Genomic DNA, 20,924 nt, shown 5'->3' with positions numbered 1-20,924 from the left:
TAGGAAAAGAGGGACCGGGGTAGGGTCAGAGGAGATGGAGTTCACATTTAATATGGCCACAGAGAATATAACAAGGTGTTAGGTTTAGGGGGTCAGTGGTAATGTTCTGTTTACCTTTTTGTTCCACTTCTACTTTAAGCATCGGAAGAAAGAAGAAAAAAAATAGATTGAAAAAAAAAAAGTGCAAGGGAAGAAGGAAAAAAAAAGAGAGAAGAGATTAAATTGCTTTTCCCCCCCCGCCCCAAAGAAACCTTTTCTTTACCGCAACTTTTCCCGCCCCGCCCTTCCGACCCCCGTTTTTTCAGAGCCCGCCCCCGCCCTTTTTAATTGGTAAAATTGTTGCTTCTTTTAGGCAAAGAGAGAGAGAGAAACGTGCGTTGGGTTTTTGTTGGAGGATTTTATAAATCAGGTTTGATTTGCTTTTGGGATTCAACGGGTTTTTTTTTTTTGCTCCAGCAGCGACGCCCTTGGAAAGAGAAACATCAAGACACCCCCCCACCCCAATGTAAATAATAAAATAATAAGAAATGTTGCAACAACCCAAAATTATAAGAATTAAAAAAAAAACCCAAATGCAAAACTCTGAGCACCCCAGGAACAGAAAGGACAGTAGGAAATAGATAGGGATGGACAGATGGATGATTGTGTATGGGGTTAGATAGATAGATAGATAGATAGATAGATAGATAGATAGATAGATAGATAGATAGATGTGTATGGGGATAGGCAGTTAGATAGAGGGGGTGTATGGGGATAGACAGATTGATCGATCAGTCAAAGGAACCAGAATTCAGGGATCTCAGCTGAACTAAGAGGCCCAGGTGGCCCATAGACATCTGCCCAGGGCCGCTGAGAGTGGGTTTGGGCCCCGGTGAAAAAAATTTTCCGGCCCCCCCAGCTAAACAGACGAAGCTGGGGAAGCTGGGCCCCAGGCCCCCTTCCAGACCGCCAGGCCCCGGTAATTTGTACCAGCTTCCCCGCCCCGGCCTTGTCAGCCCTGCATCCGCCCCCACCCTCAACTGCTGATCTTCTGTTGCTTAGCTTCAAGGTGACACCAATCCTCTCTTGTCAATATCAGCCCACTCATCACCCTAGATCTAAATGGGTGTATTCCCTGGGCTGAGTCATGCAGGAGGTCTGAGTAGATGATCAGATCTATCTAATCTATCTATCTATCTATCTATCTCCATCCACCCATTTGTTCTATTAATCTATCTATACCCATCCAATCTATCTATCTATCCCATAAGAACAGCCATGCTGGGTCAGCCCAATGGTCCAGCTAGCCCAGTGTCCTGTTTTCTGAGAGAGGCTGGGTCCAGGTGCTTCAAAGGGAACTAACAGAACAGGGCAATTATCAAGTGACTCATCCCTGTCATCCAGTCCCAGCTTCTGGCCATCAAAAGCTTACTTAGAGACACCCAGAGCATGGGGCTGCGTCCCTGGCTAGCTTGGCTAATAGCCATTGATGGACCTATCCTCCAGGAACACCTCCAATCGATTTGGCCTTCCCAAGAGCCCCAGCAGTGCGTTCCACAGGCTGATTGGGCGGTGCTTGCAGACGGTACTTAGGGTTGTTTTAAACCTGCTGCCTGTTCGTTTTGTCGGGTGAGCCCTGGCTTTTGTGCTACGTGAAGGGGTCAGTAACACTTCCCGAGTCACTGTCTCCACACCAGCCATGATTTTACAGCCCAGGGTTTTTATTTTCTTCTCATACAGAAGCTGTTCCATCCCCCTGATCAATTTTGTTGCCCTTCTCTGTACTTTTTCCAGTCCTAATGTATCTTTTTTTGCGATGGGGCGACCGGAACTGCAGGGAATATTCAAGATGTGGGGGCACCGTGGATTATACCAGGGCCGCCCAGAGGATTCAGGGGACCTGGGGGCCCCCGACGCCGAATTGCACTGCTGTGGGGGGTCCTTCCGCCCCAGGACCTGTCGCTGCAGGTCTTTGGGGCACTTCGGTGGCGGGTCCCAGAGTGGAAGGACCCCCTGCCACTGAATTGCCGTGGAAGATGCTCCAGGGGCCCGGGCCCCATGAGAATTTTCCCGGGGCCCCGGAGCGAGTGAAGGACCCCACTCCAGGGGCCCTGAAAAACTCTTGTGGGGGCCCTTGCGGGGCCCAGGGCTTGGGACAAATTGCCCCACTTGCCCCGCCCCTCTGGGCGGCCCTGGATTATACACCTCTCTCTCTCTCCACACCCCCCACTGCCTATCTATCCCCACCCACCCCGCCCCCATTCAGCTGTCTATAAAGGTGTATTTCTAGCATGCTGCTCAGCAGTTTCTAGGCACAGACCCATCACACCCCTACGTCCCTGTCCCAAAGCCCCTGTCTCTCACTCCCAGATGCGCTGGGAATCCAGGCTCCCTTTCTCATCACCTCTGAAAGCTCCTACCCCACTGAGGAAAACCCTCTGTGCTCCGTAAACCAGGATTGTTTCTGTCATGATTGACGGGCCTGCCCCACATCCCCTGCTCAGACACAGCCCTCCCACGCCCCACTTAGGGTGACCATACAGCAAGTGTGAAAAATCGGGACAGGGGGTGGGGGGTAATAGGAGCCTATACAAGAAAAAGACCCCAAAATTGGGGCCGGCCCTATAAAATCAGGACAGCTGGTCACCCTAGCCCCACTGCACTTCGACCACATTCCATCTGCTCCTTGCTCTCTGATGCCTTCACCCTGTGACGATAAACCCTGGTCAGCATCCTAAACGCCCCCGCCCCCCGGTATACCAGTGGGGAAACTGAGGCACAGAGCAGGGAAGCAACTCCTTCCAGCTCACCCAGAAGAGCCAGAAATAGAGCCCAGCTCTTCTGCGCCTCAGTGCAGTGCTCTCGCCACTAGACCACGCTGCCCTCCTGATCCTGTTAGCAGTGGACTGGTGCCCTCCTAGCTCAGAGCCCACAGAGCCCTCCAGTGTCTGCTTGGTCCACTGAAGAGCTTGGAGAAGCAGCACACAGCTCCACCGAAATCCAGGGGGCAGAGTGAGCTGCACCAGTCACGGCGCTGTGCCGAGAGCTCTGCCTCCAACTACATACAAATGGCCTTGTTTTTTACCAACACTTTGAATGGGGGGGCAGGGGGGCTGGCTTCAATCTAACCCCAGGGCGGCTCTGGGGGGCAGGGAATGGGACACGGGGTCTTTCCCCTCTAGGGGGCGCTGGCTTTGATCCGACCCCAGGGCAGGGGACTGGCTGGCTTGGGGGCAGGGAATGGGACACGGGGCCTTTCCCCTCTAGGAGGCACCACTTTTGATCCCTCTCTGTCTGGCGCCAGCTTTCAGCGCCATTCAGGCAGAGAGGAGGGAATTCTCCAGGTTGGCATTTGGCCAGGACAGACACCGGGGTTCACACCCCAACCTGCCAGGGGCTCCTTAGCTACACGTCTATTCAGGCCTGGGTGTGAGATGTGACCCGGGGGGGGGGGCGGTCTGAGGAGTTGGGCCTGGGCTGGGCTTATGGAACTGTGCCCCACCAGAGGTTACTGCTGCCCGACAGACGGACAGCGGGGGCTGCATGGGGCTGGGTAGCCAGAGGGGGAGAAAGGAGATAGACCGAGGGCTACCAGCTGTGTGTGAGGATAGACAGAGCGCTGTGTATGGGGCTGAGTAGATGCAGAGAAGGGGTGTTTGAGGGTAGATAGGGAGTTTATGGGGATGGATGGATGGATGGATAGAGGGATGTGTATGGGATGGATGGGTGGGTGCGCCTGGGGACGGATGAATGGATAGGGGGGATGGATGGATAAAGGGGTGTGTATGGGGCTGGATGGACAGACAGAGGGGTGTGTATGGGGCTGGATGGACAGACCGGGGGGTAGGTATGGGGCTGGTTGGACAGACAGAGGGGTATGTATGGGGCTGGGTGGATAGAGGGGTGTGCATGGGGCTGGCTGGCTGTATGGAGAGGTGTGTATGGGGGATGGATGGATGGATGGATGGAGTGGTGTGCATGGGGCTGTATGGACAGACAGAGGGTGTCTATGGGGCTGGCTGGCTGGATCGAGGGGATGGATGGTCAGACAGAGGAGTGTGCATGGGGCTGGATGGACAGACAGAGCGGTGTGTATGGGGTTGGCTGGATGGACAGACAGAGGGGTGTGTATGGGGCTGGCTGAAGCGGTGTGTATGGGGCTGGCTGGACAGACAGGGGTGTGCATGGGGCTGGTTGGACAGACAGGGGTGTGCATGGGGCTGGATGGACAGACAGAGGGGTGTGTATGGGGCTGGGTGGACAGACAGGGGTGTGCATGGGGCTGGCTGGCTGGACAGACAGAGGGGTGTGCATGGGGCTGGGTGGACAGACAGAGGGGTGTGCATGGGGCTGGGTGGACAGACAGAGGGGTGTGCATGGGGCTGGCTGGCTGGACAGACAGAGGGGTGTGCATGGGGCTGGGTGGACAGACAGGGGTGTGCATGGGGCTGGCTGGCTGGACAGACAGAGGGGTGTGTGTGGGGCTGGGTGGACAGACAGGGGTGTGCATGGGGCTGGGTGGACAGACAGAGGGGTGTGCATGGGGCTGGATGGACAGAGGGGTGTGTGTGGGGCTGGGTGGACAGACAGGGGTGTGCATGGGGCTGGCTGGACAGACAGAGGGGTGTGCATGGGGCTGGCTGGCTGGACAGACAGAGGGGTGTGTGTGGGGCTGGATGGACAGAGGGGTGTGTATGGGGCTGGGTGGACAGACAGGGGTGTGCATGGGGCTGGCTGGCTGGACAGACAGAGGGGTGTGTGGGGGGATGGACAGACTGACAATCTAGTAGTGCTGGAGCCTGACTCTCACCCCCTCGTTGCCCCTCACCGGTTGGCTCTGGGGTCGGCCGTTCTCCCCAGTGCAGAGGACCGTGGCCGTTGGCGAGTTCTGTGGGGCGGCACTGACAGCCGGCCCGGCTGAACTCCCGCCCTGGAGATGGCTCCGGAAGGGCACGGGGCTAAGGCGGTGTGGAGCGAGGTGGCCCCCTGCCTTGCTCCATGGGAGCCCCGAGGGCTGGCCTGGGCCCGGCCTCCTCGGCATCCTGCTGCAGCACTAATGCCAAGCTGGCGAACTTGTGGAAAGGGAACTGGGGGGGGGGGGGGATATTAAATACAGGGGGAAGCGAGTTAAAAATAGTGCTTGGGAAGGGGAAAAAACAGCTCCAGCCGGAAATTAACATCCGCCGATCCGCTCAGCAGGGGCCTTAGTGACACAGGCCGTAGCAGCCGGGTAGAAATCTCCAGCCACACGCGTTTGTGCCAGGGCGGGAGGCAAATTGGTGCCCCACCCTGGGGATGTTGTGGGGTCGGAGGTGGGGGGGGGCGCGAACTGCCTTGCTGCCAACGGAGCCGCATGAGACCTGGGGCTTAACCCTAACCCAGCTCCCGTGACGATGGGTGGATAAAAAATATGGAAAACTTGGGGCGAGATTGTCGGCTGGTCCACACAGGTGCCGCTCTGCTAAGGGCTGAGTCTGTTGTGGCCAGGCCAGCGAGCTCGCTAGCTCTAGGGGCGTAGCTCTGAAGAGCCCCGGGGCAGCCCCCGTCATGTAGGCCGGCCCGACAGCTCAGAGCGCCCTAACCCCAGCGGAGAATCGGCCCCTCGACGTGTAGCCCTTGTGGCTGCAGAGAAACAAGCCCCGGAGACGGGGAGGCTCCCGAAGCTGACGGCAGCTAGACAGAGCCAGGCTTCCTTCCGGTTTTAAAATCAAATGATTTCTAAGCTGATCTCGCCTTTTGGGGTCTGGGTTTTTGACCGTTCAGGGCTGATGATGCTGTAAACCAGGCGGGGTGTGGGGGGGTGGGGGCAGAGCAAAGGAATCAGAATGGGCCTGTGCCCCTTTTCTTGGCTGCTTCAGGAAGCTCTTTGGGGCAGGGGGGCCGTCCCCTTCTCTGTCTGTGCAGCACCCGGCAGAAGGGGGGTGGGTGGGGGGGCCTGGATCTTGGCTGAGACCTCCAGGCATTGCTATAATAATAACTAGTGAATAACTGCTCATCCAACTGAGTAAAGGCAGCCCGGGCCTGGCCTGAAATATACACAGCTGCTGTCAATGACTAACAAATCCCTTGTGGAAAAAACAGAGGCGCCCCCTCGAGATCCCCGGGGAAGGAAGGGAAAGAAACAATGTGACAGGAAATAAAAGAGAGAGGCGGGGGGGGGGGGGGGCTGAGAAAAAGGGTTGGGTTTTTTTTCTATTTGCACAATTATAACAATTATAGTTTTATAATCCTGCCCCCTCCAAAATAAATTAAATAGATAAGAAAAAAACAAACAAAAAGACCCAACCAAAATTAGAGGCATTCAATTAACGCAAGGAAAATTGGCACCTGAAGAAGGAAAATAGGCTGTTTGGTTAGAACGGAGGCAGCTGCAAAGGAAGAAAGCGGGGAGTTCGACACACACACCCTCCGTCCCCCTCCCCTATCTCCCCGCTTTCTGCACCCCTGCCCTGCCCCAACCCCCAAAGATCAACAGCACTGGGGCACCCCTTGGGAGAGCAGGAAGGGACAGACGGATGGCATGGGGCCGCATGGAGCGCAGAGAGAGAGGAGGAGCTGCATGGTTGGGGGGAGGTCTGGCTGCTGATTATCCCGGCCCGGTGCAAAGCATTGTGGGTTAGAAGGCGCCAGACGCGCTCTGGGATGGAAGCACGTTTTTGTCGTGGTGAGTTGAATGAGGCCGGGCAGGGTTGGCGTGACTCCCATCATGCTTTGCTTCATGTTAGCACGACTCCCATCATGCTTTGCTTCATGTTAGCATGACTCCCATCATGCTCCACCTTGTGGTTAAGCAGTGGGAGTTGGGGGCACATGCTGGGCATGCAGCTGTGTGAAACCACAGCTGCTTCCCACAATGCCGTGGTGGTGCCCAGCTTTTGACCTGGCCTCCTGGGATCTAGCCCTGGCTCCCTCCCCTTTCAGAGCTGAGAACAGAACCCAGGAGTCCTGACTCCTAGCTCGCTGGCCTGTGCTGTCGCCTTCTCCACTCCCCCGTGCCCAGCATGGGGCCGATGCCCACCCCTGCGGTGTTATGCCCAGGGCTGGGGAGAGGCCCAAACCCTGCACACGCAGCCGAGCTGGCTGAAAACTTTCCCCCAAATCTCTCCCCCGCCATTTAAAAACTGCAGGGAGGTCAAAATGAGCCCATGGCACGGGCCCGGCTCGGTTATGATGAAAACCTGGTCGGGACGGTTACTCGGGCGAGCTCCCAGAAGGGCCAAGAGCCCTGTGGCTGAGCCGTCACTTGGCAGATGAAGACCCGGGTTCAAGGTCCTGCTCGGCCTGATTCACAGCAGCAGCTTGACCCTGGGTCTGGCGCATCCCTGAGCCCTGGGCGACTCAGGGTGGAGGAGCGGCTCCGCTGCCTCTTCCTCCAGCGAGGGTTTGATGCCGGTTCAAGGCCTGGCAGTGAATCTTACATCCTAGCCATGAGCCTGCCCTGTTGGGTTACCTTGGGGTCCCCCCACCCCAGGACTTGCCTGTCTCATATCGGAGGTTGCCAGCCCCGCGTCTGACCCGGGAGGGCTGCCCCCTCGCAATGGGGAACAGCAGACACCGGGGCCCCTCTGATAGCCGGGTCTCAGCTCCTCGTGCTGGGGACTCCAGGATGGGCTGGTCCCCGGCCTGGGCTGGCTGGACCCTCCTGAGCAGGGACGGAGCAGACAGGTGACGCCAATGGAGTGGCATCACTTTACGCCAGCTCTGGATCTGGCCCCTTCTGCCCCAGATCCCTCGGTCTGCCCCACCGCCTTGGCCATCCTCCTTTCCCTATGGGAAACCCTGGGGCCCACGTGCCCACTTCCCAGTGATTCCCAGCTGGCTGCTGCCTCAGCACTAGGCGCAGAAGGTGCCTCTGACCCTAGCCAGGGGGCTCTGGAGCTGAGAAAGCCGCTCCCTGGCCTGTCCTGCCAGACCCACGGTGAGCTAGCTCTGGATTTACACACCCGAGTCAATGAAATCAGAGGCGCAGACACCCAGCTGGTGTAAACGGGCGTAGAGCCATTAAAGTCAATGGAGCTACATCAGTTTACCCCACTTGGGAATCTGCTTTTCAGAGAGTGACGTCAGATTTACACCTTGGTGTCCATGAGTGCAGGATTTTGCTTCATCTGAGTTACTCCGGTTTGAATCTGGTTTGAATCTGATTTGGCGGGAGTTAAATCTTGCTTTACACCCTGGTGTAACTGAGGTCAGAGTCCAGCTTCCAGGCAGTGACTCCAGATTTACAGCTTGGTGTAAATGAGAGCAGGATTTTGCTTCATCTGAGTTACTCTGGTTTGAATCCGGTTTGGATGGAGTTAACTCTTGCTTTATACCCTGGTGTAACTGGGATCAGAGTCCAGCTTCCGGGCAGTGACTCCAGATCTACACCTTGGTGTAAGCAAGAGCAGGATTTTGCTTCATTCGAGTTACTCTGGATGTACCCTCCGGTTTTGGTGGCGCTAACTCCTGCTTTCCACGCTGGTCACGGTGGGAGCAGAACTGGACTTCCAGGGAGCCACTTTGGGTTTACACCCCAGCGTAACTGAGAGCCAGATCTGGATTCAGCACCATCATGCCAGTGTTGCTGAGCTCCACCCCCGCTCTCTCTCTCGTCGCTAGTCCCACGCCCCGAACCTCGCCTGTCCCTTGCTGACGTTGGCTGTTGGGTGAGTGGCAGCACGGGGGAGAGCAGATGGTGGGCACCGAGCCAGCGCCAGGAGAACAGCCGCGCCTTGAAATGTGAGGAGAGGGGTGGCCAATCCGCTGCAGCGATGCCACCCGGCAAGCATTTGGGCAGTGCGTATGTCGCCTTGAAATGTGTTGCATGAGCGGGTGGGAGTGTGGGGGGGGAGACATGTCAATTTCCATTTCTCCCAAGGAAGGAGCGGCAGATGGGAATGGAAATCGGGGAGTGGCAGAAGGGCCCAGCTGGTGTAAACGGGCGAGAGATAAACCCTACGCCGAATCAAAACGCCTTGGATCTGGCCCAGCTGACACGGGCAGCCACATGGTGAGGAGGCAGGGACAGGAATGCTCTGCCTCTCGGATACCGGGTGTGAGTGCTGGCATGTGCAACATGCATGGGTGTGCCTCTGGGTGCATGCATGTGAGCTGTGTACAGATGTGTGCAATGTACAGGCGTGTGCATATGTGTGCGTGTATGTGCAGGATACAATCATGTGCAATGTGCAGGCGTGTGCATATGTGTGCATGCTACAGATATGTGCAGTGTACAGGCAGGTGCAGCTGTGTTCATGTGTGTGTGCTGTGTATAGACACGTGCAATGTACACACATGTGCATCTGTGTGCATGTGTGTGTGCAGGATACAGACATGTGCAATGTGCAGGCATGTGTGTGTGCTGTGTACAGATGTGTGCATTATGCAGGTGAATGCATATGTGTGCATGCTACAGACATGTACAATGCACATACATGTGCATCTGTGTGCATGTGTGTGAGTGGAATACAGACGTGTGCAATGTACAGGTGTGTGCATCTGTGTGCATGTGTGTGTGCAGTGTACGCATATGTGCGATGTATACACCTGCATCTGTGTGTGTGTGTGTGTGTGCGTGAAAACTCATTCAGCTGGGACTTCAGGGCCAGGCCCTTAGCTGGGGGAAATCAGCAGAGCCTGGCAGGCTCCGATTTCCAGCCCTCCATCTCTGCAGCTCTCTCCTCTCCACGCTCCGTCGCTCCCCCCGCCATCCGTCCCCCACTTGTGCTGGCCCCCCCACCCTTCCCACCTAGCCCTCTCTGCAGCCCCATCCCGCTCGCAGCCCAGCCTGTCTGAGATCCCAGCCCAGTCTCAGCGGGGTGCCCCCGTGCTGTTGGGGGGGGGGCAGAGTCAGTTATATCCTGAGATGAGGGAGGTTGTCTGGGCACGTCCCTCGCGGAGCTGAAAGGAAAAGGAACAGGAATCGGAGTTAAAACGGTTAAGAGGATGTGCTGGACTCTGACGCCCTCTCGGCTCCGGCTCTGTCTGCGAGGAGAAACCAAAGGGGGTGTTACCAGGGCTCCCCTCCCCCCCAGCCCAGCCCCCCCAGAAAAAGACAGTGCGTCAAACAACAGGAAGCAACGCCCCCCACCCCTGAAATGACATGCCCTGGCTCGCGCTACACAAAGCGGCAGGGAGGGGACAGGGGGTGTTTGCTGCAGACCCAGAGGGAGAGAGGCGCCCCAAAACCGGCTCCCTTAGACAGCAGCGCTGGCTTCAAACCCCACCCCCACAGCCTGCTGTTCCTTCTCTTTTGACCCCCCCGTAGGCATGGATGAGCTGGAGCAAAGATCCTACCGTGCACCCCAGAGCTGGGATCACTCTCCCGGGATCCCTTTGGGGTTCCTCTGGTTTGGGGGAACCCAGTGGGGGCAGGCACTGAGCAACCTACAGAGGCAGGATTTGGGGGGCAGAGCACCTCCTGTTGCTTTCTATGCTGGGAGCTGGCTAGGGTTGGCAACCCTCCAGGATTGTCCTGAAGTCTCCAGGAATTAAAGATTATGCCATGTGATGAAACCTCCAGGAATATGTCCAACCAAAATTGGTAACCCTAGACCTGGTTCCCTTGGAGGCCAAGGAGCTGTCACAGAGCCAGCTCAGCCTGCCAAGGTGGGACTTCCTGTTTTTTCCAGACCTGCTTCCTGTTTTTTCCAACCCTGACTTCCTGTTTGTTCCCTGAACCCCACTTCCTGTTTCCACACAGGAGGACCTGCTCCTCAGGAGGGAATTTCCCAGGCCCAAGAGGAGCAGGGGACTGTCAGCCTGGCCTGTTTCCAACACACCTGCGGCTCCGATTGCTGCTGGGTGTGTGTTGGGAAGGGGAGCTGAGTGGGGGCGGAGGGGTGTGCACACATGCAGAGCACACCCGTATGTGCCCACATCCACACGCACAGCACATAGGGAGCACATGCATACACATGCGGAGCACACACACACACACACACACTGAGTCTCTCTTCCCTCCCCAACTCCAGATCTCCCTTCTGCTCCTCCCCCCAGCTCTGGCCTAGGGCAGGTGCTCCCCAAACCCAGCCCAACCCAGGGCCCCCCGTTGCCAGAAACCTGCCCCAGAAGGACGCTCCCTCCTCAAATGTAGCTCCAGGATCCTTCCCACCTGAGTCCTGACTTCCACCCTCCCCCACCGCTCTAACCACTAGATCCCACTCCCCTCCCACATGGGGACACGTGGGTCGCCAATCACTTCTCCCCACTCAGCCCCCTCCTGGGACCGGTACAATCCCCCCCACCCCGGAACAAGCAGGGCAGGCCCCCATCCTAGCCTCGCTCCACAGCGCCCCCTTGGGATGGGCAGGGTACTGCAGTGTAACCTTAGGTGTGGCTGGGACGTGAGGCGACCTCCATGGGTGACGCTGGGCAGCGCTGGCTGGAGAGCCGGCGGGAACCGCAGGGTCTGTCTGTGTCCAGCAGCCTCAGTGGCGAGACGTGTGATACGCTCCCCGCCCCTGCACACCCCAGGGCTTGCTGGCTTCTCTATTACTTCTAGGGGCTCACACTGACTGTGCGGGGGGTCCCCCCTACCGAGCCCCTCACACCCTCTCCTTGCAGCACAGCGCCCCCTAGCACCACACTGGGGCCAGCAGTGACAGCGGGGGGCAGGGACATCTCCTCCATTAGCATCTCCCCCTCCAGCCCCGTGGCATGTTCTCCCCCAAAGGATGGAGCCAAAGCGAGGCACCCAAATCCTTTAGCCCTGGTCCCAGTCATCCCCCCCCAAGTCCTCCCCACAGCGCCAGGGATCAGGGAGCCGGTTCTGGGGGGTCTCCCCCCGCTTTGGGTGGGAGGTTTTTCACAGCGAGGAGGGAAGCGAACAAATCGGACCCGGACACGGTTGTAAAGAGCAACGAGAATGGGACTCACTATATGGGACACAGTCATACTGGACCTCCAGGTACTTGTAGGTTCCGGGGCAGGGGTCCGGGAAGGCGTCCGATCCAGCCACCACCACGCACTGCGTCCGGTTATTGCACCTGGGGGAGAGAGGGGGCCCGGGGGGCCGATACATTAAAGACAGTCCCGGAGTGATGCAACATAACAGTGCCGAAATGCGGCCACCTCTGGGGCGTGTCAGGGCAGCGCAGAACCCTGGCTGAAACAGGAGCAGGGCTGGGCAGGAGAGGGATGTCGGGAAGCGACGAGGAGATGGGGCCAGGAAGCTGGGCTTCATGCCCTGACTTTTGTGAGAAACATGGGGAGGGTACGGGGGGTCCTTCAGTGACCTGCAGAGGATCAGGGCCTTGGTTTTATGTCTTGCCCTAAAAGCAGCACATTCAAGCCTCAGACTGGGAGTCTGGACAGCTCAGGGGAGCAGTGCCTAGGGGTTAGAGCTGGGAGGGCTGGAGGTCAGGACACCTGGGTTCTAGTCCCACGTCTAGGGAGTGGTGCCTATGGCTTACAGCGGGGAGGGCTGGGGGTCAGGACAGCCGTGCTCTATTCCCATGTCTAGGGAGTGGTGCCTAGGGGTTAGAGCAGGAGGGTTGGGGTCAGGATACCTGGGTTCTAATTCCACATCTAGGGAGTGGTGCCTAGGGGTTAGAGTGAGGCTGAGGGAAGTGGGGTCAGGACACCTGGGTTCTCTTCCCGGCCTTGACACAGAGTCGGCGTGCAGAAACCCATTCCCGTTCCGGTGTCTCGGTTTCCACCACTGTGAAATGTGGAGATGGCACCGAAGAAGCCCCGTCTGCAAGGCGGGATGTACATCTGCCTGTGTCTGTGGGGTCTCAATCCAGGGCAGACAATCCCCAGGGCTGTCTCGCCTTTCACCCCCTCCCACTGAGTATCTCAGCCTGAGCCCAGCGTAAAACCGATTCCCTCTGCTGGGCCTGCTCAGAACACGGGGCGCAGGGCACCCACGACCAGGCTGGAAGAAGGGGCTGCTTTAGCTAGGGGGCAGAATTGGCCTGTGGAACCCACTGCCACAGAATGAGACAGGGGCCAAAACCGCAGCAGGCCAGGTCGGGCCTGGCTGGGTCACCTGAGCATCCCAGGCAGGAGAAAAAAGCATGAAATCAGGGCTGGAACCCTGGCCCCTGAGCGAAGGGGTAAAAGGCCCCACCTAGGCTTGTTATTCCATCACTGCCCTCTAGGGGGCTCCCTGCACCAGCCTCTGAAGCTGCTGGTGTGAGTGGCTGGAGCCGGGAGACCAGGGTAGATGGGCCCATCGGGAGGGTGATTCCTGTGTTCCAAACACGCCCCCACACACATACACACACCTACTCATTCCCATGTGTGCAGATTCACCCCCCCCACACTTACTACATACAGCTCCACCCCCTGCACACCTGCACCCCCCTCCATGCACGCCCATGTCAGCATGGCCCCATCTACGCCCCCCTCCCCCCATGCACCCCCCCACACACTCAGGGGTTGTGGGTTCTCACCGCCACGCTGCCTGTTACAATCACGTCTCTGTGGCAGGCCGCGTGTGGGTGAGGGGGAGGTTTGGCTTGGGGGTATTTTTCCCAGCAAGCACGGCAGGATAATTGCCCAAACTACATTAGCTCTGTGGAGGGGGTTTCCTGGGGGGCTGAGAGCCCCGGGCTGGGGGCCCCTCATTGTTCGGCTCGCTATTGTCACAGAGCCGAGGCTGAAAGTCCAAGAGTGGAGTAATAAATATCCAGGAAGAGCTGCTTCCTTGATGGTATTTCACCTTTAACGGCCTCTCCGGCTCAGTCCCACAGCTAGAACCGCAGAGAGAGCAAGAGAGAACAAAGCCAGGGAGAGAGAGAGAAAGAAGAACAGCATGAAAGGAAGCCAGAAGGGAAGAAAGAACAAAAGAAAGAAAGAGGAGCAGGGCGGGAAAGAAGGAACGGATGCAAGAACGAACGAGGCGAGCGTGCAGGCGGGAGGGGGAGGGGGAGCGGTGGGACAGGTGGGACGGCAAGAGGAGGGGTATAAAGAGAGAAAAGGGGAATTAGGGAACCCTCCTTCAGGCCCACCCTGCCCAGCTCCCCTTGGCCGTGCTGCCTCCTGTGGCAGGGAGTCCCGCAGGGTAACAGGCAACACGTTTCCTTTTGGGGGTTCTAAGCTCACAGCTGCTTGGGACTCCCCTGGGGCTCAGGACCCAGCGAGCAGCCCCCAAAGGGGGAGCGGGGAGGGTCACCCAGTAAAGCTAAGTAGGGTTCAAAGACTCCCTCTGTTCTCCCAGTGGGAGGGAGAAGACCCACTCCCTCCTCCCCCTAGCGCCTGTGCCCTGGGGCATGGACCCCTCGGGGGGCTGGGAGGTGATTCCTGGTGCCTGTGCCCCAGGGTGCAGATCCCTTGTGTGTGTGGGGGGGGGGGTGATTCCTGGGAGTTCTCTGACCAGACGTTAACCTGAGGGTACCTCTGGTGTCAAAGATGAAAGAACCCTGGTGTCCTGGCCAGTCTGATGTCCCAGGTCCAAGAGGAGGCCATGGGGGGAAGGGGGAGGGGGAGGCCTTGGGGGAGAGGTCAGTGTTCAGGACCGAGCAGAGTCCAGAGGCAGCTGGAGCTGAGCCCCCGGAGTGGCTCCGCCGAGCTGGGAGTCAAGCATGCTCTTGTCATTGCAGAGAACGGCCATGGGAGGGCGACATTGCTCCACTCATCCCCCCTCCGCAGCCTTTGCCCCAGGCTGCTGAACCCCTGACCTGCCTATACCAGGGTGGGGGTGGGGGGTTCTGTTCCCTGCCCCCAGGTCATAGCTGAGGACTGGCCAACTCACCTCCCGTCAGAGGTCGCGGGGGGCGGCTAATGGAAGGGAGAGGAAAGAACTGGGGAGAGAGTGGAAATGAACGAACATCTGGCCCAGCCCCTTGGAGGATGCATCAAATCGGAGGGGGGGGGCAGGAGAAAGGGGGTTCAAAGTCTCCTGTGACCTCCACAGCAAAAGTGTGGGACCCAGCCCCCCCCTGAACTAACCCCAGGCCCCACTCCCCTCCCAGAGCTGGGGACAGAACCCAGGAGTCCTGCTCCCACACCCTGACCCCCCGGAAGTTCCCGCAGCCCTAGCCAAGGCTGGAGCCAGGGCGGATTTGGGAGCTGCCTGGTGCCAACCAGCTGGGGGAGCAGGTGGTGGGAGCCTGGAGAGGGCCCCCCTCCCTTCCCTGCCCATCTCTGGCAAACAGCCGTGGCTAATGAGGCGGCAGCTGCCCCGCCCCGGGGGAGCCCTGCCTGGGTCCCGGGGACATGAGCCCAGGTTGCTCTAGCAGCCGACGGCCCCAGAGAACAGCCCCGTCCACCCCTTCTCCGATTGCATCAGCCTTGCCAGGGAGAGCAGGTGGCAGGAGCTAACGAGGGAGGGATCGGGGGGGTGGGGGTTGTCGGAGCTCCCTGGCAGCAGGGATGGGGGGTGGCATTGCCAGGAGGAGGAAGGTGGTGATCTCTCCACCCACCCCACCCTGCAACACTCCTGTTCCTGCTGCAAGGGCTTCTGGGAGTCTGGCTCACAGGCCCAATGGTGGGAATTGAAGCTAGCATCCTGACTCCCAGCCACCCTCTGCTCTAACCACTAGGCACCACCCCCTCCCAGAGCCGGGGCTAGAACCCAGGAGTCCTGACTTTGCTTTATAACTGTGAAAATGTTTGCCTTGGTCTGCCACCCATCCAGCAGGACTAGCCAGATCAGCCAGGCCATCAAGGACCATCGCAGTACAAAGGCTGGTTACTGGCACCTGGGAAATGCTGCTTGGAAGCGGAATGAAGGAAATTTATTTTGTTTTAACAAAGCCACAGGAAAATCTTCCATCTCTTTGGCTGTTTGAACTCTGGGGGGTCAGAGAAAGCAAACTGAAGCCAGAGCTCCCCAGGGGCTGCCTCCTGGGTCCGCCCTGAGAGACGCCTCGAATTGACAGATCACGACAACCCTCAGGAGCTAGCTGGGAACTCACGGGTGTGTGTATGTTCGCTTGCTTTACTCTGTCACTAACTCGGATTTCTTCTCCCTAGTTAATAAACCTTTAGCTAGTTTGGTCCAGGCCTGGCTACGGGCGCTGTCGTTGGTGTAGGATCTAGAGTACCAATGATCTGGGGTCAGAGACTGGCCTCTTAGGGCTGGAAGCAACCCGAGCGTGGTGAGTTTTGGTGTGAGCAGGGCCGACGCTTCCATTAGGCGACCCTAGGCAATCGCCTAGGGCGCCAGGATTCGGGGGGCTGCATTTTGTGCGCTCCCCATGGGGCGCACGGGAGCTTCCGGTTCCGCTCCCGTCGCGCCGCTGAAGAAGGACCTTCTGCCAACGTGCCGTGGAAAACAGCGGCAGGCAATTGAGCAGCTCAATGGCTGCCGCTGTCGCCTGCGGCATTTCAGAGGCGGGTCCTTCTTCGGTGGCGCGACGGGAGTGGAACCGGAAGCTCCCGCGCGCCCTGTGGGGAGCGCACAAAATGCCACCCCCCGAATTCTGCCTAGAGCGCCAGAAACCCTGGCGCCGCTCCTGGGTGTGAGTGACCATTTGTCACTAAGTCCTGTGTGTCTGGGCGGCAGGATAGACTGGAGAGGCTACGGGGAGTGTCTGCGACCAATCCGGGAGTTCACAGTTGTTACTGGCTGGGTGAAATCTCATTATACAACTCTCCACCAGCTTGAGGGGTCTGCCCGGTTTGCGACAGTCTCTGCCCTGAGGTTGGCACCCGCAGTTGTGAGCTGCTCCAGACGTCTTCCTTCCAGAACCAGGGATAGAACACAGGAGTCCTGACTCCCAGCCACACCCCCTGCTGCTTTAACCACTAGACCCCGCTCCCCCAACCTCTGTGGATGTCTCACTGCTGCAGAGATGGGCCCTCCCTAAAGCAGACAGCCCCTCTGCCAGCCAAGTAGCCATTCTCCACGGGGCTGTGCCAGGCTGGGGGGGCGGGGGTGGAGCCAGGTTGGGGGGAAGCTGTGCCAGACGTAGGGGCTGTGCCAGGCTGGTGGGGGCCAGCACCAGGCTGGAGGGGGAGGGCGGAGCTGTGCCAGATGCAGGGGCATTGCTAGCCTGGGGGCTGTCCCAGGCTGGGGGCGGGGGACAGTGGTGCAGGGAGAGAGGACACAGCTGAGCGGTGGTTCCAGGACCTGGCCACACAGTACCCAGGAAGGAAACCCTCTTTGGAAAAGCCAGAAATGCTGGTAATCGGAGTGTGCCCTCCGACCACACGCTGCCTGTGCCCGCCCAATACCCGCCGGCCTGCCCTTTCTTCTGCTGGCCTCCACCCACCCCTAGCCCTCACCCCCAGATCTCACTGCCCCCCACTCCTCCCCCAGCTAGCCTGCCTTGGAGCACCCCCTCCCCCACAGCCCCTTGGCTACTGAGGTGTACAGCATGGGGCGCATGTGTGTGTGTGTGGAATGCCTGCAACCCTCGCTGGCAGATGCCATATGGACCTGGCATGGGGAGATAGATAGATAGATAGATAGATAGATAGATAGATAGATAGATAGATAGACAGATCAGGTGGATAGATCAGGTGGATGGGGATAGATAAATAGAGTGAGTGGGTGGGGATAGATAAATAGAATGAATGGGTGGATGGGGGTCGATCGATAGAATGAACAGGTGTATGGAGATAGATAGATAGATAGATAGATAGATAGAGGGGTGTATGGGGATAGATAGATAGGAGGTGTATGGAGATAGATAGATAGATCAGGTAGATGAGGATAGATAGATAGATAGAATGGGTGGGTGGGTAGGGATAGATAGATAGATAAATAGAACGAATGGGTGGATGGGGATCGATAGATAGATAGATAGATAGAAGGGGTGGATGGAGACAGAAAGATAAATAGACAGGGTGGATGGAGACAGAAAGAAAGAAAGAAAGAAAGAAAGAAAGAAAGAAAGAAAGAAAGAAAGAAAGAAAGAAAGAAAGAAAGGGTGAATGGGGATAGATAGATAGGGTGTATGGGGACAGATAAATAAATAGATAGGATAGATAGAATGGGTGGGTGGGTATAGATAGATGAATAGAACGAATGGGTGGATGGAGATAGATATATTGAATGGGGATAGATAGATAGAAGGGGTGGATGGACATAGATAGATAGATAGATAGAAGGGGTGGATGGAGATAGATAGAACAGGTGAATGGGGATAGATAAATAGATAGGAGTGGATGGAGATAGATAGATCGATAGATAGATAGAGGGGGTGGATGGGGATAGATAGATGGGGTGGGTGGGGATAGATAGATAGAATGGGTGGATGGGTATAGATAGATAGAGGGGGTGGATAGGGATAGATAGATAGAAGGGATGGATGGGTACAGATAAATAGATAGAAGGAGTGGATGGAGATAGATAGAGGGGGTGGGTGGGGATAGATAGATAGAAGGAATGGATGGAGATAGATAGATAGAGGGGGTGGATGGGGATAGATAGATAGAATGGGTGGATGGGTATAGATAGATAGATAGGAGTGGATGGAGATAGATAGATAGAGGGGGTGGGTGGGGATAGATTGATAGATGGGGTGGGTGGAGATAGATAGAATGGGTGGATGGGTATAGATAGATGAGGGGATGGATGGGGATAGATAGATAGAATGGGTGGATGAGTGGATGGGCATAGATAGAGGGGGTGGGTGGGGATAGATAGATAGATGGGGTGGGTGGGGATAGATAGATAGAGGGGGTGGATAAGGATAGATAGATAGAATGGGTGGATGGGTATAGATAAATAGATAGAAGGAGTGGATGGAGATAGATAGATAGATAGATAGATAGGAGTGGATGGAGATAGATAGAGGGGTGGGTGGGGATAGATAGAATGTGGATGGGTATAGATAGATGAGGGGATGGATGGGTATAGATAGATAGATAGGAGTGGATGGAGATAGATAGAGGGGGTGGGTGGGGATAGATAGATGAGGGGATGGATGGGGATAGATAGATAGAATGGGTGGATGAGTGGATGGGGATAGATAGATAGAGGGGGTGGATGAGGATAGATAGGTAGATAGATGGATGGCTGGATGGGGCAGATGGGGAGAGATAGACAGATAAATAGATAGGTGGGGGTGGTGGATGGGGATAGACAGACAGACGATGGCTGTCGACGGTGAATTTGCCTGCTTAGGTTACGTGCAGCCTCTAGCCCGCGTGTCTTGGTTTCGTTCTCTGGGGAACCTTTGCTCTCCCCCACCCTTGTTCCCCAGCTGGAAACCTGCTTGTTTTCACTCTGACTAGATCTCCAGGCTGCGAGGGCAGGGAACTGCTGAGGGGCAGGTGACTCAAACACTCTGGCGTGTGCACTGCCCCCGTGGGGATTTCGGGGGGTAGGCAGTGATGTCACAGGGGCTCAGGGATTGGGGTGCACCTGGGGGGCTAACCGGCTTGGGGGTGGTGAGGAGCTGGCACCCAGTTAAACACAAGTTATTCTTCCTCTAGCTGGAGGCAGGGGGGAAACAAGGTGCAGCCCTGGGCACCCAGGGAGAGACGGGGTCCCCTTGCCCTGGGGGTGCCATATGGGGTGCGGGTGAGGCGCGCTCACCTCTGGGACATGATCTTGAAGGCGTCAGGGAGGTAGCACTGCACGTTCTCCATCTGGAAGGGGTCGGCGTCACAGATCTTGTCGTCCGTGCGCCCGTAGTTGGCGTTCTCCACCATGATGACGTCGCTGCCGGGGCAGCGCAGCTCGATGGGGTAGCCCTCGCAGGCCAGTTCCCGCCGCACCAGGCCAAAGGGCAGCCCGGCGCGGCTCAGACCTAGGGGAGAGAGACAGGAGGAGACGGTGAGAGGCATGAGTGGGTCGGCTCCCCATTCCTCCCCCCCATCTACTGCCTCAGTTTCCCCACCCTCTGACGCTCAGGTGGCATCTGTAATTCACCTCCCCATCTGCCCATGGAGTGAGAAGCCAGATCATGGCACTGGGAACCCGGACTCCTGGGTTCTATCCCCAGCCCTGGGAGGGGAGAGGGGTCTAGTGGTCAGAGCAGGGGGTGGCAGGGGACCCGTGGGTCCAGTCTAGTTCCCATGGACCGGAGTCCAAATGAAACACCTGCCAGGACTTCACAGGCCGAGGACGGCGCCAGTGTTTGAGCAGCAGTGTGATCTAGTGAGTGGGGCACTGGTGTGGGCCTCAGGACACCTGGGTTCCATTCCTGGCTCTGCCACTGACCTGCTGGGTGACCTTGGACAAGTCCCTTCCCCTCTCTGTGCCTCAGTTTCCCCCACCCTTTGGTTAGCTAGGCTTTGGGGCAGGGGCTGTCGCTTGGGTGTCTGTGCAGCACCCGGCACAACGGGGCCCAGTATCGGTTAGGATTTGTAGGCGCTACCGTAATCCATATAATAAAGGAGCAAGTTCCTCTGTCTTTCCCAGATAACGGGGTGGGGAGTGTAGCTGCCCATATAAAGAGACGGGATCAGGCCCCTCATGGAGGGAATCTGGTCCCTTGCCCCAGGGCTGCATTTAAAGGCTCACGTGTGGCTGGATGTTTTGCCCAGATCCAGACGTCTCTCACCACGCGCTCAGCTCCCCGCACCGCCCGTGACCCACTTTCCAGGCAGCGGCTGAGCCGACAGTCTCGCCAATGTGCTGAGCAAATTCCCTGCAATCCCTCCGAATCCCCCCCCCCATCTCCCATGTGACCAGGACCAGCCGGGAGGAGAGAGGAGAATTAAAACCACCCAGAGGGATTTTAAAGGGGAAACTAGGACTCCTGGTTCTATCCCTAGCTCTGGGAGGGAAGTGGTGTCTAGGGGTTAGAGCAGGGGGGCTGGGAGCCAGGGGTCTTGGTTCTATCCCCAGTTCTGGGAGGGGAGTGGTGTCTAGTGGTTAGAGCAGGGGGCTTGGGGGGAGCTTGGAGCCAGGGGGCCTGGGTTCTGTTCCTGGCTTTATATTAACTTGCTGTGGGACACTGAGGCAGACTGTGGAACAGGAAGACACAAATGCAATGCCTGATGCATGCACCAGGGGGCGCTGCTTTAAGGGGCGGCTGGCTGCACAGACACATGCTGCTGCCCCCTGGAGGCAGCGTCTGGCGCTGCCTCCAGTGGCTGCTTGGGGAGGGTGTTGCCTT

The 20,924-nt window shown here is 57.6% G+C and overlaps 1 protein-coding gene across 5 annotated transcripts in view; it reads right to left on the bottom strand.

The window, feature by feature from the left end:
* The window catches only part of ADGRL1 (adhesion G protein-coupled receptor L1), a 93,722-nt gene that overhangs the window by 29,014 nt on the left and 43,784 nt on the right, over positions 1 to 20,924 (bottom strand). For 3 of the 5 annotated variants that reach the window (XM_039514170.1, XM_039514165.1, XM_039514168.1), the window contains exons 3-5: positions 19,397 to 19,610; positions 11,839 to 11,948; positions 115 to 129 (exon numbers count right to left, since the gene is read on the bottom strand). In XM_039514170.1, coding sequence (XP_039370104.1) covers positions 115 to 129; positions 11,839 to 11,948; positions 19,397 to 19,610 — 339 coding nt within the window. Of the gene's footprint in view, positions 1 to 114; positions 130 to 11,838; positions 11,949 to 19,396; positions 19,611 to 20,924 lie in introns of those variants that run through there. The other 2 variants (XM_039514166.1, XM_039514169.1) reach the window with 2 other exon arrangements.

Source organism: Mauremys reevesii, linkage group 25 (genome assembly GCF_016161935.1).
Source record: "Mauremys reevesii isolate NIE-2019 linkage group 25, ASM1616193v1, whole genome shotgun sequence".
Classification (NCBI taxonomy): domain Eukaryota; kingdom Metazoa; phylum Chordata; order Testudines; family Geoemydidae; genus Mauremys; species Mauremys reevesii.
This window is presented reverse-complemented; position numbering and strand designations above follow the sequence as displayed.